At 44.6% G+C, this 15,988-nt stretch overlaps 1 protein-coding gene across 2 annotated transcripts; it reads right to left on the bottom strand.

Annotated features, from left to right (window-relative positions):
• Positions 1 to 38: 38 nt before the first annotated feature.
• ANXA4 (annexin A4) lies at positions 39 to 12,117 on the bottom strand. Of its 2 annotated transcripts, XM_030034787.2 has the most exons (14): positions 11,874 to 12,117; positions 11,676 to 11,771; positions 7,709 to 7,765; positions 6,697 to 6,772; positions 6,184 to 6,278; positions 5,802 to 5,915; positions 5,534 to 5,624; positions 4,346 to 4,425; positions 3,927 to 3,983; positions 3,372 to 3,465; positions 2,760 to 2,855; positions 2,258 to 2,316; positions 1,789 to 1,911; positions 39 to 1,525 (listed from the first exon to the last, which is right to left on the bottom strand). In XM_030034787.2, exons 3-14 carry the CDS (start codon positions 7,709 to 7,711, stop codon positions 1,466 to 1,468), a joined length of 948 nt encoding a protein of 315 aa, XP_029890647.1. In that variant the 5' UTR covers positions 7,712 to 7,765; positions 11,676 to 11,771; positions 11,874 to 12,117; the 3' UTR covers positions 39 to 1,465. The 2 variants fall into 2 exon arrangements, with proteins under 2 accessions (XP_029890647.1, XP_029890646.1); XM_030034786.2 differs by lacking the exons at positions 11,676 to 11,771; positions 11,874 to 12,117 and adding an exon at positions 11,161 to 11,519.
• Positions 12,118 to 15,988: the final 3,871 nt, after the last annotated feature.

Below are 15,988 nucleotides of genomic sequence, written 5' to 3'. Positions count from 1 at the left end.
GGAGCACAGAAGTTGTTGGAAAAACAAGGACACGGTTATTTCACCATTACCTCTCCCAGAATACACAACCATGGGAGAAGGTATGGAAATGAATTGTTTATTCATTTTTTAAAAGTCAGCAACATAACACAAGGCATTTAAACACAAAACCAAGCCTGAGTGCATCTGTTCGCCTGTTGTACTGGGTAAGACAATTTTTCTTTCACTGAGCAGAAGGCTTCAGTAGAACTGGAAAAAGCTCTGCTTCCTCTCCCACCAAAACTAAGGAATGTGTCTCTAATTACAGCACAGAGAGCAAGAATGAAAATTATTTTATTTGAGGCCACAGAAGTATCTCCTATTCAAGCCAACAGTAGCCTAATTTAGAAGAAAATGAGTGACAGAATTGGGTGTAGGCCATATTGGTATTTGTGCCTTCAAATTCTAACCTCAGTCTGATGCCTTCAAAACAGAATTACATACCAACACCTAAAAAACCCCAAATTGCTACACCAAACAAGAACCACATTTATGTAGTGAAAACAACGCTCAGCTTAACAGGCAGTTTGTGTAAGGTCTGGGGGAAAAGTCTCTTCCAGAGGATGTGGAAGTCCAAGTCAGGCTGAGGCACAAAAACTGGACCTGCTAATGATAGTGTTACACAGGGCTCCAACCAGCCAGTGCTGGTGAGATTTGGTGAGCTACCCCAGTACAAGGCATCCCAGTTTAAGGCATCAGGTAGTGCTGATGAGATGCGTTTTTGGGGACAGGTCATTCCTTAAAAGGCACCATTCTAATGACATCACTTTATCCAGAGGAAGGGTTTGTAGTATAACCCTGATGATTTATAATCCCACAAGTCAAGGAAGACAGACCAAGAATACGGGGCTGCCCTGTAAGCAGGGCAGCAAGAGTTTTTTCTGATGTCACCAGTGACATCTTCCCTACCTACAGATCTATAGGCAACATATACATAAACTGCAGCAAGGCACAATGCTCCACACTAACAGAGGGGAAGTTAAGATCTAAATGTGCTTGTATTTTAGAGGATTGATTTCTTTGTGTTTTAATTATCTTGCAAAAACTGAAGCAAGCCTGCATTCTGCATTCTCCATGTATTGATGAGGTTAATTTTTCCCTGTGCAGCCTCTCACATTCTGCATCTAAGTTTGCTTCAGCTGGTAAGTTTTGCTGGTGAATGCAATAGCAAAGGGACAGCTTGTCAGGAAACAATTTAGCTTTTATATATTTGGTTACAGCACTCTGTTTAAGATGGGCTTTACTAGCCCAGTTACTAGACAAATGGGTGTTCCAAGCGTAAAAGCATATCAAAAGGGTTAATCGGAATGGCCATGATCTAACCAGAGCATTAACTAACCTAAGTCAATGCTCTTAGCAATTAATAAGATATTTGGGAAAAATTAAAAAGAAAGAAATCCTTATGATCAACTGCTTCTCATCACCCAGGCAGTACACCAGACATCCTTTAATCCTCCCCACCACAGAGTCTGAGCAGAACTTTCCTATAGTCTCCTGAGCAGTCTCCCTAGAGAGAAAAGAAAAAAGGAATGCAATTAGGTTTACAGCTCCACACAAGGCTGGATTCTTTCCAGCACATAGGATTTGTTGTAGGGTTTGCACCTTCTTCGACAATTTAAGAACTAAGAACATTCATGAACATTTTCAGTACATAAGTGTAAAGTCTAATTCCACCTCCTCTAAAATACCCAACAGGTGTCAAGTGGGGACCTGTCTCCTTTAAGCTCCTTAGGAAATCTAGCTCTTTGTTTCTAACACTAAAAAGCTTACCTTAATGAAGGAGTAGAGTGATTTCCCATACATGGTCAGGAATTCCCTTCTGATATCCAGCATATCTATTTCAGAGCGGGACACCATCACTCGGATCAGCGTGTTGTCATCTGTTCCGAATCCCTAAAGAAATAAACCAACCACCTACAACTACAAAGCATTTTGGACAACTCGGTGACAGACACAAAGGTTTTATCACTTGGTCTTCTGCGGAATCTGTTCCTAATTAGAGCATTTTTGCATTAATGGAGTGATCAACTAGCAGCTTGCTGCCAAGTAAGCATATTGCTCTGAGCTTCCTGGGGGAAAAGAGGTCCATAGAAAAGCTCAGACTTTTTTTTTTTTTTCCCAGTTAATGGCAGAGTTTCTCTTTATCTAATGATTGCTGTCATGCTACTGACTTGAGCATGGAAAGGCAAGGGGAAAAAAAAACCCCAAAAATAGCAATCTCATACCAAAAGCTCTTTACCTTCATGGATTTATACAATCTTTCAGCAAAATATGCAGGTTTATTTCGCACGCACTTTACTGTAAGGGAAACAAGAACAGGAGAATTAAGGCCAATAAAAACTGAAGGAGAAGGTCTTCCAAACCTTTACAGCACTTCCTCAGCGAAGGTGTTTATTCTGTAAAGATGCGATTTCAGGGCCAACAAACAGCAAGTACAATTCAGTCAGTGACCTGCTGTAAATTGATGTCTCCATGCCCAGTGCACAGTAATATTTTATTTAAGGCTTTAATGCTTCCTGACAGCAAATGTCAGCTACCAAAGCATCACTTGGGAAAGCAAACAATATCATAAAGCACAAAGCTTTCTCACCCGATTGTATCTGCAAAGAGTAAAACACTGTGGCTTGCAAAAAAGACAAACAGTATCTGCCTCCTGAAGCTATGTAAGCAGCCAGGGCAAGATACAGTATCTCTAATTATTTAATTACTTTGTAGACAAAGTTTAAAAGCAGGGAACTCACCCACAGCTAACAAAGCATCTTCGAGGTCTCCTGACATCTCAGATTTAATGCTGTCTGTTATGTCCTTATTAGCAATCCCTCTGTATGCATCAAAAACTAGGAGGAAGAGTCAGTGATAAAAAGAGCCAGTGAGATGCTTCAGGGCATACAGTGTGTAAACCACCAAGGATCACTTTGCAAGATCAAGCTCCTCATACTCCATATGAACATTGTACCATTATTGTGACATTGTAAGCTAAATCAGGGCTGTCCCACAGAAATAATTTATTTTAATTATCAACTGTCTCGCTAATTGGCCTACCACTGCTGCTAGCATTTTCAAGAACTGCCAGTTAATGATGGCAGTTTAAATGCTTAGCTCTGCCCCCATGGGAGTCATACTTCATTATCTCCAATTTACAGGCTGGAGCAAGTTGTACTGATGTTTTTCTCAAGTCCCTTTTTGTCTCAGGAGGGAATAAAATGGTCTTAAAGAATTGAATGTGACTGGGCTCTAGGATACCTACTGTCTCAGGAAGAGTTCACAATCAGTTAATGAACAAGTACAAAGCTCCTACAAAAGTGTCATGCTCAAACAAGGAAAAAAATCCAGGACACCGCAGAGGGTCCTACCTCTTAGTAGGTGGCATCTGTTCCGTGTACAGAGGATGGCCATAAATTGTACCTCATCTGTTCCCCATTTCTTCTCCCCAGCTTCATACAGGCACTTGAAGACATTATGAATAGACAAAGTAAGGCTAATTGAGAAGACCAGGTGTACATAACATGACATTTTTACTTCCTTGGTGCTTGAGCACTGCTGGCCTGTGGCTTGTCTAGATCACAGGTATTTTCCAATAAATACTAACCAAGCCCAGCAACTCTCAACTGAAGTGTCATCTCCCCACCCAGATACCCAGCCTGTCTAGAGACCTCTCACCAGAGTTGCAAAGGAGGCTAGAACCATTATCCCCATTTCACCGGCTGAGTCACAACAGTGAAGAGGCTTCCCTCAAGGTCAAAACTGAGAATAGAGCCCAGGTCTCCACCTAGGGCACTGCTGTCTAGCGTAGGTTCAGGCTTACTGTTCTACCTTGAAAAAAATGAGGTCTAGAAAAAGCAGGGAGTCACCACGCATCACATGTACAAGAACAGACAGTTGTTGCAAGGAAGCAGATTGCTACACACCTGAGCATCTTGCTGAGCAAGGGCATCATCCACATACATTCCCTCATCTCTGTTTCCCTGTGGAGATACAAGGATGAAAAACTCATTTCACCAGAGCAACTGATGGAAGCAAGTCCTGCAAATTCCGCTTAAAATTGAATAGTAGCTTACAAATACGGCAAAATATAGCTCAGATGTGATTTGTACTTCCTTTCAAAATGAGCAGCAATCCACTTTAACTGGGCCATTTTAGAAAGAGCACATGGCATTAATGCATACCCACAGTCAGACTCCTCTCCCTGCAGAAGCTGGGTGTGAAATGCAGGCAAGGTGAAATGCAAGAGAGGTGAAATAAAAGCCAGCCTGAAACACCTAATCACTGAAGTGAGAGGCACGTCCATCAGCAACAGGAAGATTCACCCCCATTAGCCTGGACTTACCGTCGAGAGGGACACGAGGACTCTTCGAAACATGGAAGATGTGTCAGAGACAATGTCCTCCTCGAGGGTACGGCCATATTCTAGCAAGAGCACACACACATATGACATCTGTTAACAACAGGTCCACCACCTGGACACTGTTTGTCCACAACATTTGCCAGCCATAAGCTAGATAAATATATAACTGTGCTCAGGGCTCTAAACATCATAGAATCATAGAATCATTTAGGTTGGAAAGGACCTTTAAAATCATCAGTCCAACCGTTAACCTAACACTGCCAAGTCTGCCATTAAACCATGTCCCTAAGCGCTACATCTACACATCTTTTAAACACCTCCGGGGATGGTGACTCTACCACTTCCCTGGGCAGCCTGTTCCAGTGCTTGACAACCATTTTGGTGAAGAAATTTTTCCAAATATCCAATCTAAACCTCCCCTGGCGCAACTTGAGGCCATTTCCTCTTGTCCTATCGCTTGTTACTTGGGAAAAGAGACTGACCCCCACCTCGCTACAACCTCCTTTCAGGTAGCTGCAGAGAGCGATAAGGTCTCCCCTCAGCGTCCTCTTCTCCAGAATAAACAACCCCAGCTCCCTCAGCCGCTCCTCATAAGACTTGTGCTCCAGGCCCCTCATCAGCTTGGTTGCCCTTCTCTGGACACACTCCAGCACCTCAATGTCTTTCCTGTAATGAGGGGCCCCAAACTCAACACAGTATTTGAGGTGTAGCCTCACCAGTGCCGAGTACAGGGGGACGATCGCTTCCCTAGTCCACTGGCCACACGATTTCTGATACAAGCCAGGATGCTATTGGCCTTCTTGGCTATCATCATGGCAGTCCAGCCATCATATTTAGTGCTACAGGGCAAGATTAAGAAGCACAGCCAGTATAAAACTGGCAATAGATCCACACATGGACAGACATCCAACTGATAGACATAACCATGCCACCCCGTTTTATTTCCACAGATTCAATTTCTGGGTGAAATTCTAATCCTTGAGGCTGTTAGCAGGCCTGCTGTTGACACCTGTTTAACTCAGAGGTTCTCTCTGGACAAATGGCAATAGTTGTATTGCCTGATTTGTCACATTTAAAGACTAACAGACCCTTCTTCCTTTTCACATGTCCATGCATACACACAAGTGACTTCAGTCAGTATGATAACGGCTTGCAGTCTGCACTACATACGAAGTTTGTAGTTCTCATTAATGCGCCGAATCTCTTCATTTGTGCGAGAAGCCAGAATTTCAATCAGGCAACCTTCATCTGTTCCTGCACCCTAGGGAATTGCAAAGACAAGATCCAAGATTATTATGACAACTGTTTTGATATGCAACTAGGATTTTTTTTTTAAATTATATATAAGTTAATAATAAATTAATAATAAATGTATAATTATGCCATATTATACTAAACTGACCAGAACTTAAGCCACATAAAAGGAAGATTTCCGAACCTTCACAGCCCTCCTCAGTTCATGCACATCATACATGGTGGTAGGAGTCATCATACCAATGATCACCCTTTCAAAATTCCCACTCAGCTCAGACTTCAAGTCATCAATCAAATCCTAGAAGATGGAGAGAGGAGAAAGGAGTTGAGAGAAGATACAGCCTTTGAGAATAGAAAGAACTCATTCAGCACTTTTCTTCCTGCTCCAACCCTCCTTGGACGAACAGTTGCTCTGACCAAAATAAACTTGGCCAGGAAAAGCTTGCACTAACCTTACTGTCGTGGAGACTAGGATGTTGCTTACATTTCACCCAAGTGATATAACCCCAAAAATGTCTGCATCTCCCAGTAAAAGCCAGAGGCACTAATCTCTGAAGACCACCTACCCTGCCAATACTGCTTTTATAGGTGATCAGAACTTGCTGACGTTGGGAAACATTTAGTTTGGTCAAGATCTCAATGATGGCGTCTTCATCTGTGCCTGGAAGAAACCAATGGAAACCAGTCTAGCTGCTTGCACAAGAACAAGATGCATGCTCTGGTCTTGTCCAGAGTGTGCCATTAGCCATCTTCTGTTCCTTACACAACCTGGTTCTCAACAGCACTGGGGACGAGATCAGTTACCGAAGTGCCTCAACCCAGCCAGCAGCATGGCAGTACCACACTGCAGCATAGACAAGACAAGAGCCTGAATAAGGATGCTTTTGTGGTGAAGACTTGGTTTTCCAGCTGGGTTCAAGTCTCAGCCTGATCAAGTTGCTCGATTCCTTTTGGTGCCCTCATAGGGCAGTGGGGCAATGCAGATGGCTACAATTCCCCTCTAACAAACCACCAGACAAAACATTCCCAAAGCTCGGGGGAAAAAAAGAGCGTTTAAGAGTGGAGGGAGACCAACTTACCAAATCCCTTCATAGCCTTCCTTAGTGCCTGTGCTTCTTGCTCAGCACTGAAACTCGAGACCCCCTTGATTGTTGCCTAAACCCACAGGAGAGGAGTTATGAAAGGCAGATTCAAAGTGATACATACACTAGAGCTGAACTTAAAAAAAATTAAAAATTCAAAAGATGCAAACACAGTGACAGCAAGTAAAGTCCACCCACCAAACATGAGTGATTTTATAGCAGGCTTCCATCCTACCCTAAAGAGAAACAATTTGTTCTAGAGGGACTTCCCAGCCACATAAGAAATAAGCCACAGGGACACAACTAAAAGGAGAAAATATCTTCATATAGCTGGCCATGGAGTATCTGGCTTCCAGTTAAACAATGGCAAGCAGCCTGACATCTCTGTTCAGTCCAGCTGGGGCTTCTTCCCAGCAGTTTTCCATGTAAATCATAGAAGAAGTTGTTCCCATCAAAGCCCTATTCCTGTCTTCTCTAAGAGCTGCCAAGGACCATCATTCTGTAAAATAATGCACCAGGAAGCGCAGTGTTCTACTCAAAACAGTGATTCACAAACAGGTTTCTCCTGCCTCCTGTCCAGTGCCATTTCTGTGGGTCTACACTGTCTCTTACAAAGGTCTCCATGTTCCCATGAAAATCATCAGCAAAACACTGCTTAACATTCATGTAGGTTAGGCTTTCTGAAACAGGCACAGGGATAACTACCATATAGATGGATACCGTGCAGGTTGAACCTGGAAAGAATAATATGCCCAGGAAGTTTATCTGGAGAAATTAATGCTCTTTGATCTACTCTCTGATTGGATTTTTCATTAACTCCCAAAATGGAAAAGCCCATATGTGTGGGTCATTCTCCTCTAGTATGAGGAAGCAAAGAGAAGCGATAAACTCACCCCCCATAAAGGGACAGATTGTGACATTGCTCTTCCTGCTGTGTCCTTATCTGAGCTACTCTCCCCACCTTTATCTTATCAGAGCAACAGCTGGCACAGCAAACACGCATGCTTACCATCACTCTTGTATTCGGTCAATCTGTTATTGTTCAAGTCCCCAGGCCGTTAGACAACTGTAGTAAAAAACAAAGGGAGTGTCAGTTTTCTAGCAAATAATTAATAGACTATACCTACCCTTGCCAGTTAATGTGGCTGGGTAAGTAACCATCTAATTTCTCTGAGGACTAAAAGCAACACTTGAACAGCCCTACTGAACGCAGTATCCCTGAGCTTCCAGTCCTGCTTTGTACAGAATGAACAAAGGCTGGCTTGCAACAGCGTAGGGCCAGGGCGTTTGCCCTGTCTGAAAGAAGGATGTGTTGCACAAGCAGATGATTAGTGCTAGTAATTTGAGAAATTTCTTTTCTATTGCTATTGTGACAGCCTGTCTGAGGCTACAAGGAGAAGCAGACAATGTTGCCCTGGGAGCAAAGAAAATAGACTTGATTCCCATGCCCTTCAAAACATGTGGCTTTGACCTTGCCAGGTGAGAGCCTGAGGATGAATTAGGGCAAGGGTGCCTGCACAGTCCTAACAGCCTTCACAGATACTCCCTGGGAGGCAGAGACAACATCAACGTGTAGATGAGCATGCAAAGGATAACCTCACTTGAGGACTGGGACAGGAGAATTATTTTCCCTCTTAAAATCTGCTGTATTCAACATCTCCTCAGTTTAGTGCAATGTGTAATTCCTTGTAGGACTTCAGTTTTAACCAACTGTTAAAGCCCTCAAAAAAAAAAAAAAAAAATACATAGCTTACTTGCCATCTCCCCAGGGTTATTTTTTCTGCTCATAATTTTATTTTCTTGCATAGGGCCTACACATGAACACACCCAAAGTATTTTCCCATATCCCTGGTCAGTTGATAGAATGTCAAGTACTAGGACGAGGTTCACTTCCCTGCAACTCAAGTTCAACACAGCATGAGCTGAGGTTCTTGCATTAAAGCCTCTAAGTAGAAGCAGTGATGCCAGTGGCTGATGACATCTCTCCTTAATCCTGCTCATGGTGCTTAATAGCTGCTATCAATGAACCCGGATGGTTGTGCAAGAACAGCAGTGTCTTTGCTCATGCTTCACATGACTCTTACAAATCCAGAATACTATTGGAGGGTGCTGTTCAGGCAAGTTAACTCTCAGTATGACATTTGCCATAGATGTGTTACGCACAGGCACTCCCGAGTGCTCTCCAGGTCGTCTGTACGTTATTACACCCTGTGCAGTCAGGCAACATATGGAAAATTATTAGTGTTCAACTTGCTTTCTTTCATTTGATTATAGATTTCAGTGGTCAGATTATGACCCAGACCTCAGAAAAGTCATCTTTGCACTTCTCTAATCTTTTACAGAAATAGAAAGCCAACTTTTTTTGCTTTAGCCAGACACTAAATAATGGCTTTGAATTTCACACATGTTTTTCTGATGCAGTTTTACCCTTCAGTTGGTTTGTACACAGAAGCAGGAATATTAGACAGGCTGGTTTAGCAAGTCAATTAGAGGGCAAAAGAAAGGCCAATAAACAAGGAAAAGGGGGTGGGAGGCAGAAAAATTCTGAGTGCAGATGAGCTGGCAGAAAGAAACCAAAACATGAAGAAAGGATGCGTGTACTGGATTCAGGGCAAATGTTCCTGCAATATCAAATTACAACAGAAATGTCACATTGAATATTGACTGTAATATTCCGACTTCTTCATCCAGCTTAAACATCACTGGGAATATAGAGTAGAGCACTGCAAAAAGGCAGCGGTGCTAAGCCCACTGCACAATCTGCAAATGCTGTTTTGTTCCCAGTATATTTCTGTGTGTGGTGCCACAAGAAATGAGCCACTGAAGTTACAGGTGGAAGTTCTCCGCGGTTCAGCCAGGTTCTCCAGCAATGGTCCCTGCCCCTGTAACCCTCTTGCTCCCTTTCACAGATGACGGCATCTCCACGAACTGCTCAGGCTGGGGCATTAGACGAATAAAACTCTTCTAGCCACCCCCTTTGCTACTAGAGAGAGAAAGGAATTGTGCAGTCAGATTTGCCAGCACTCTGCAGCTTAACACAATTCCTGGCCTGCAGCTCAAACGGGGAAAAACAGCTTTAGGATAGGAACAACACTTAACTCTGTGTTTTGAAGAATTAAACTATGCAAGCAAAGAGTCAGCTAGCAAGTACTAAGGTACCCTGGCTAATCCCTGTCCTGATGTTATTTGCTTCAGCCCAGAATAAAGGCCTGAGCTAGCTGATACAGTAAACCTGGCTTAGAACAGGCTCAAAACACTGTGGCCAGATGACAGAGTGAAAGTGTACGAGGCATCCCTCGAATTATTCAATTTTTTTCCATGGATGACCTTTTCCTGGCAGACTTTATCAGCTAATCGGGCAGTTATAAGTCCACATCAATGTCCTCTAAAAGCTGAATTCAGAATAAATTTCATTTATCAGAAAACAGCTGAAACTATCGTGTGTGCTGGCCAATTAAAATCTAGGCATGCTCTGAATCAAGTTTTCCTGGCTGTACACAGAACACACACAGCTCCCAGCAAGCAAAGCTCCCAACAGCTTAACAGGATATAAACACAGGGGTTTTCCCCCCCACCCCAAGTCTGAGCTCATAGACATGTTGCCAGTCCTACACCTAGGATCTGGAGTAGAAAACCACCGTTTCGCGACCCATCCCCTTGCAAGGCGAACACTGGACTTGTTTGACGAGTTCTTTCATTTGGTGCACATTTACTCGAATACAAACCCACACCCTGCGCCAGATCAGCTTTTCCATGACTCTGCCACCGCCAGCTGTTTCCAGTGTGCTGGATACAGCCTGTGCCTGCCGCAGTTGACTGTGCTTCAGGGAGGCAGAGTGCCCTGGGGTAGTTCTGGGGCTCATAGCGGGGTGACTGACACTGATCCCAGCCCAATTTGCAGCTCAGGACAGGATCTCCCTTCTGCTGGCAAGCCCTGAGCCAGCTGAAATATCCCAGCACCTCCCACACGATGACCTTTGCCTGGCCACTGCCCTCAAAAGGAATAAAAATATAATACTGAGTTAGCAGAGCCTTGTACTCCTCACTTCAGCCTGTGCACCCGTGCAAAGCTCCTTCACAAGCCCCCTGCCATGCCCTCCACACTCCAGCATCCAGTGGGAAGGACTTGCCAGCTCGGGCACGGCAGAACTAGGAAGAAAACCTGCGCTCCCTGTGCCTGGAAAGAGTCAGCCATCTTCCTCCTTCCCACAACCCACCTCCCCGTCCTTCCTCACCCCAGGCCTGTGCCCTCCAGGGCTGCCCCAATGCCCTAATGCCTTGGCATCGTGGCCTTGACAGGGTATCCGCCCAGCCAAGGGCTGTCCCGCTCCCGCACAGCCGCACTACCTACCGCTGCGGTCTGGCAAGCAGGGACGGTGCTTGGCACCTTCCCAGGCACCTCTAGCCACGCGACCCTTTCCCCATGCCAAAGGGGACCCCCCCAGTTAGTTTGGCACTCACCTGCTGTCCCAAGCGGGTGCCTTGGCAGGGATGGGAAGAGCTTTGCTTGGCTTGCTCTGGATGGCAAAGTCCCCGCCCTGGAGCGGGGTGGGACAAAGCAGCTTTTCTTGCACGCCTAATGGGAAGGCAATCCAGCCTGGCTCCCCTCCTCTGCCCTTCCGTAAACAGTTGGTTGTAATCCAGAGCAGGGAGAGATTCCCCAAGGAGCCTCACGCACATTTAGGAAATGCACATTTGGGGTTACACGGAGGCCCTTGGAAGTAAAGGTGGACTGGAAGGCTCGGATGGCTTCCACCCTCCCCAGCACTGCCTGTAAAAATCTCTGGGAACAGAGGGGGGTCTCTGACTGCAGCCTAAGTGCACAGCCAGCCTCTGATGTCTCACTTTATGCTGTCTGTAAAAGGGCATACCCAAGGGGGGAGCGAGGGGGACGACACCGTGGAGCACACGGGCAGCAACAGCCTTGAGCAGGAAGATCTGTTCCTCCCCCCGTGTTATCGGTGGGGATTTCTTACCTGTATTGTGTCTCCTTTGCTCCCACAGCACCTCTCCAGGTCTTCAGCATCATTCCCCCTCGTCTAAGAACTTTGCGTCACAAACAGCCATGATTTCTGTAAGAATGATTATTTTCATAAAGGATTATTATTTTTTGCCCCAATAAATGGCACTGCCCTCAAGTCAAAGCACTTCAGGCAAAGGGACTTCAGTTTTACCCTGATGTGACACTGCCAAGGTCAGCCTTGGACAAGATCATGAGGCTGACAGAGGGAAATCAACCTTGCAATAATACATGTCTTGTCTTCACTGTGTTTCTCCTCAGGGACTTTGGTCTCCTCTGATGCCAAAAGTACAGTTATTACAATGGGTAAATCGACCCTCTCAGGTTCTTTTTTCCAGCTCATATGAGAGTTATATCTCATCCCTGTGCCTCTTTGCACATGCTCTTTTGCTGGAAGAGACCTAAATTTAGCAGCTCGGATGAATGCAAGCTGTGCTCCAGTGAGCATGTCTGTGCAGATGGCTTATTATAGCTCCCATGGCAGCTCAGTCTCCCAAAAACAACCCCACAGAGGCCAGCCAGCCAGCCAGCATCTACTCAGTCTCTGCTGATGCAGGGGGACATTGAACAGAGGGTAACAGAAAAACAAGGTTCAAGCCGCAAACACTCTCCTTTTCCATTGCAGAGTCACTTTCCTTGCAAAATCTGGCACTTTACCCCAACCAGGATTCAGTGTGGACTAGTGCATATTATCAACAGTCACTAAGGAGAAACTCTTCTCTTTCCTACATCTGTTAAAGTTTCCATTCTCATCCCTTCCTCTCACGTCAGCTGTCTCCTGCTCTGGGCCCGTACCCTCTCATTTTAATCTACCAGCAGGAGAACTGCTGTGTTTCTCCATCTTACGTTGCCTCTTAATTATTTTTAGCCTGTGTATTTTCAAAAGCTTCATTCTTCTGTTTACTTTCCAGCCTCTTCAGCCCCAAGGACTGGGTGGCTCTGACACTGCAGTCAATCGTATATGGAACAGTAATTATTTAAGACCATAAGTTATTCATCTTCTTTGGAAGTTATTTATCCTTTAAATATTGCACCAACCCTGCCATTCATGATTTGCATAATTTAACCTTTTCTTTCTCCCTGGGAGAGGCTCCAAGTAGGGAGGAATACTTGAAGACAAAAAGTGTTTGTGTGGATGTTTTTGGCCATCCAGAATTACTCACGTAAGTGTAGTCCATTCGGAAGCCAGATCCTGACCCAACACACAGCTGAGTTCCCTATAATATTGGCTCGTTATGGATGCTGGCTCCATAGCCATCCGATTCAGACAATCACAATTATTTGGACCAGAAAGGAAAAAAAATACAAAGTACAAAAGCTTCTGACCATGCTGAGAGTTAGCCAAGCTTCTCTGGAAGGTGGATGGAAGGACAGGGGATTTAGGGCAATGGTTGTCTGCAGCCTGTTGTACCTTGCGACAGGAGCTGCTCCCTTCAGGAAGGTGAGGGGTTGTTGCTGTAGGAGAAATTTCCTATATAAGGTTCAGGAGACAAAGCTTTGTCTCTCCAGGAGCCCTTCATCTAGGGTCTGCTCAGCTTTCAGCATGTTGTCTTCACCTGTTAAAAGATGGAAAGGCTGTGGCTTTCCTTAAATATCTCCAGCCTGAAGCACTGTCTAGCATAGCTTTCCTGTCTTAACATCAAAAGAGGGACAGTACTGGACAAGCCCACAGTTCCTATCAGTGTAGTAAGTGACAAAGCACATTGCTTTTCTTTTCACTGGTATTTCCTGTTTGTCCCGTCGATGATTTTAAACCCCCTTGTTATAAAGCTCTCCAAAACCCCAGACTTTACTCAGTTGCACACCTGCTCTGTATTCCCACTCCATCCCACTCCATCTACAAAAGATAATAAAAATTAAAGGTCACAGAAAGACAGGGCAGCGTGCATTAAGTAAATAAATTGAGCTTAAGCAGCCAGCCTGTTAGGAAGGATGTATTTATTCTAGGTCCCACAATGAGAACAGAGCTGAACCTCTAGGAAAATGGCAGCATTTGTGTTTTTGCCCTAAGGACCTAGCCTTTTAAATTTGCACCTCAAAGAGTAGAGGAGCCTGGTGCTGGAAGGAGAGATTTCAGTGTGTTATTTGATTAGTAGGTACGTGCCTTTAGCTTCAGAGAAACAGCCTTGCCTCATTCACTGAGGTCCAAATCCTGGCACTAACGAAGCCATTAGCCAATCTCCTACAGATTTAAGTGGGGGCCAGAATTTGGGCCTTTGGGGATTATGCAGGTGTTTTCAGGAAGTTCATAAGGGAATGCTCATTTTTTTACCTGAGCATCAGCAGTTTGCAATCCGCAGCCCCTGAAAATGGGGTTATTCAACTGTTGCACAAGTGCTGTCGAGCTGTGTTGGAATGCGGTAGCTCAGTTAGTTAGACTACTGTCTCCATAGCAGCGGGTAGCTGAGGTTAGGGTGGAGGCTGAAAACCAGCGCTTGCTTTTCTAAAACACTGATTTTCATTTGCTTGTAAGAGGGTGAAGAATTCTTACATTCTGCATATTAAAATCAGATTAATCACAAAGTTAACTGCAGGTATTAGGACTCACTGCAGAGATGTAGGGGTACGTTTGACGCTTAGAGCAAGGATGTCTCCTGACCTCCAGTTCAGCACTGTATAAGATGAAACACCCATTTCCACAAGTCAGAGGTAGCCTTGGTGTAGAAACAGTGGTGCTTTGGGGAAGACCCTAGGAAGAGCCAGCCTGAAGCTTTTGTTCTATTATCTGTGTGAAGCCGTCTTAACACAAAGAGAGGAAGGAAGGTGACACACTCCCAGAAATAGGTAAGCAGTGTTTATTTGAGGTGGGAAGACTGAAATATTCCAATTCACGTAAGAAATGAAAGTGTTCTTAGCTCTTCATTACTTACCATAACCACTGGAAACACTGTTTTTACAGAGTCGGTATTACCAGGGGAATGTGCAGCATTCCACCTATTAGCAATTCAGACAGGACTTTACAAAGCCCTGAGCACAGCATACCAGTGCTGCTATGCAAGTCAAGGGCTCCCTGGATAGACCTGGGTTGATTACATAAACATACATGTCACATAAGGTCAAGAAGGAACAGGGAAGCAGGACTGATTTGAGAAAATCCCTCTAACCTAAAGTGCCTTTAAAACAACACACCGCTTAGACATGGTGGTCTACACGCCTTAGAAAATAAGCTATAAGGGGAGACAGCAATGAGCAGCTGTATGAAAAAGCCAGGAGTCAAAGTCCCCATTTCAAGTGTGCTTCAATTACAAGATTTTTAATACAGGGATCCGTGCATGTTCTGCAGGCAGGCACATAAAAGGATATCCTGGATGCTATTACAATTTATAACAGTGACAACTATAACAGTGCCTTGGGTGCTACTGCACTCAGTGCTTTCCACGCTGCTGTCCCACAGCATATGCTGTGTTGACACTGTCTCAGAAATACCCACACACTCTGCCTTTCTCTTACAGAGAAACTTAAGGCTGCACTTGGCCATGAGCCCAGTCTACTGTTTTCTTTATTAATTAAAGCTATAACAGCAGGGAAGGCAAACAGTCCTGGGCCATTGGTTGGTTGACAGCTTCGTCGGCTGCCTGTGTTAATGAATGCCATCCAAACGGGGACTGGAGTCAGCAAGCACCTCTATAGTGGGGTTGTGAAGATGGTTAGGTACTTGTGGGGTGACGCTTTTACCTTCAAAAGAGCCCTTTGCAGTCATACAAGTTGTCGCTTGCTCTTGATCCTAGTTGTGTTGTCTCATCTTCCACTGTTTAAACTGAACTGGGGAAAACAGGTCTGCTTTAACGTCCCCAGCAGAGCTTAAGGCGCAGGCTGTGGCAGAAGACACACAGGAGTCTTCACGTGATCTAGGCTTGCCTGGCCTTGATAAGCCATTCCCATTACTTGCTGGGAAGACATCACGTAATGTGGATGCATTGCAGTCAGAATTACAATGCTTGTCATGGTATAGCCTATTTACATTAAGGACAAGAGATGGGCTAGAGCACTATAATTGCATTCACATTACAGTTTGTACAAATATAATAATTTTGTCTTGAACAAAGCCCCACTATCAAGACTAATTAATATAATTTAATCCCCAGGCCTTAGGGCATTTGCCAGCTCCATGGAGAGATACTCAGAAGGGGGAACTCCTAATGCCCTTGTGGAAGCTACATATCATTTGTGGTACAACCTAAACCTTCCTTCCCCAAAGCTGCAGGCTATGAACTGCTATACCATTGCTTCCAGCAGCCTTAAATGCATTATCAAACCTAAATTTCATTT

The sequence above is a fragment of the Aquila chrysaetos genome, chromosome 13 (assembly GCF_900496995.4).
Source record: "Aquila chrysaetos chrysaetos chromosome 13, bAquChr1.4, whole genome shotgun sequence".
Lineage (NCBI taxonomy): Eukaryota > Metazoa > Chordata > Aves > Accipitriformes > Accipitridae > Aquila > Aquila chrysaetos.
Note: the sequence above shows the minus strand (reverse complement) of the source record. Positions and strands in the feature narration are given on the sequence as shown.

Bases quoted from the DNA above. Each gene is read 5' to 3' on its own strand.
- ANXA4 (XM_030034787.2), bottom strand. The intron at 6,279-6,696 runs GTAAGTTGGTCT...GGTTTCTTCCAG, and splicing joins GAAGGCTATGAAGGGATTTG to GCACAGATGAAGACGCCATC. The intron at 4,426-5,533 runs GTATGTAGTGCA...TGCTCTTGCTAG, and splicing joins TAATGAGAACTACAAACTTC to AATATGGCCGTACCCTCGAG.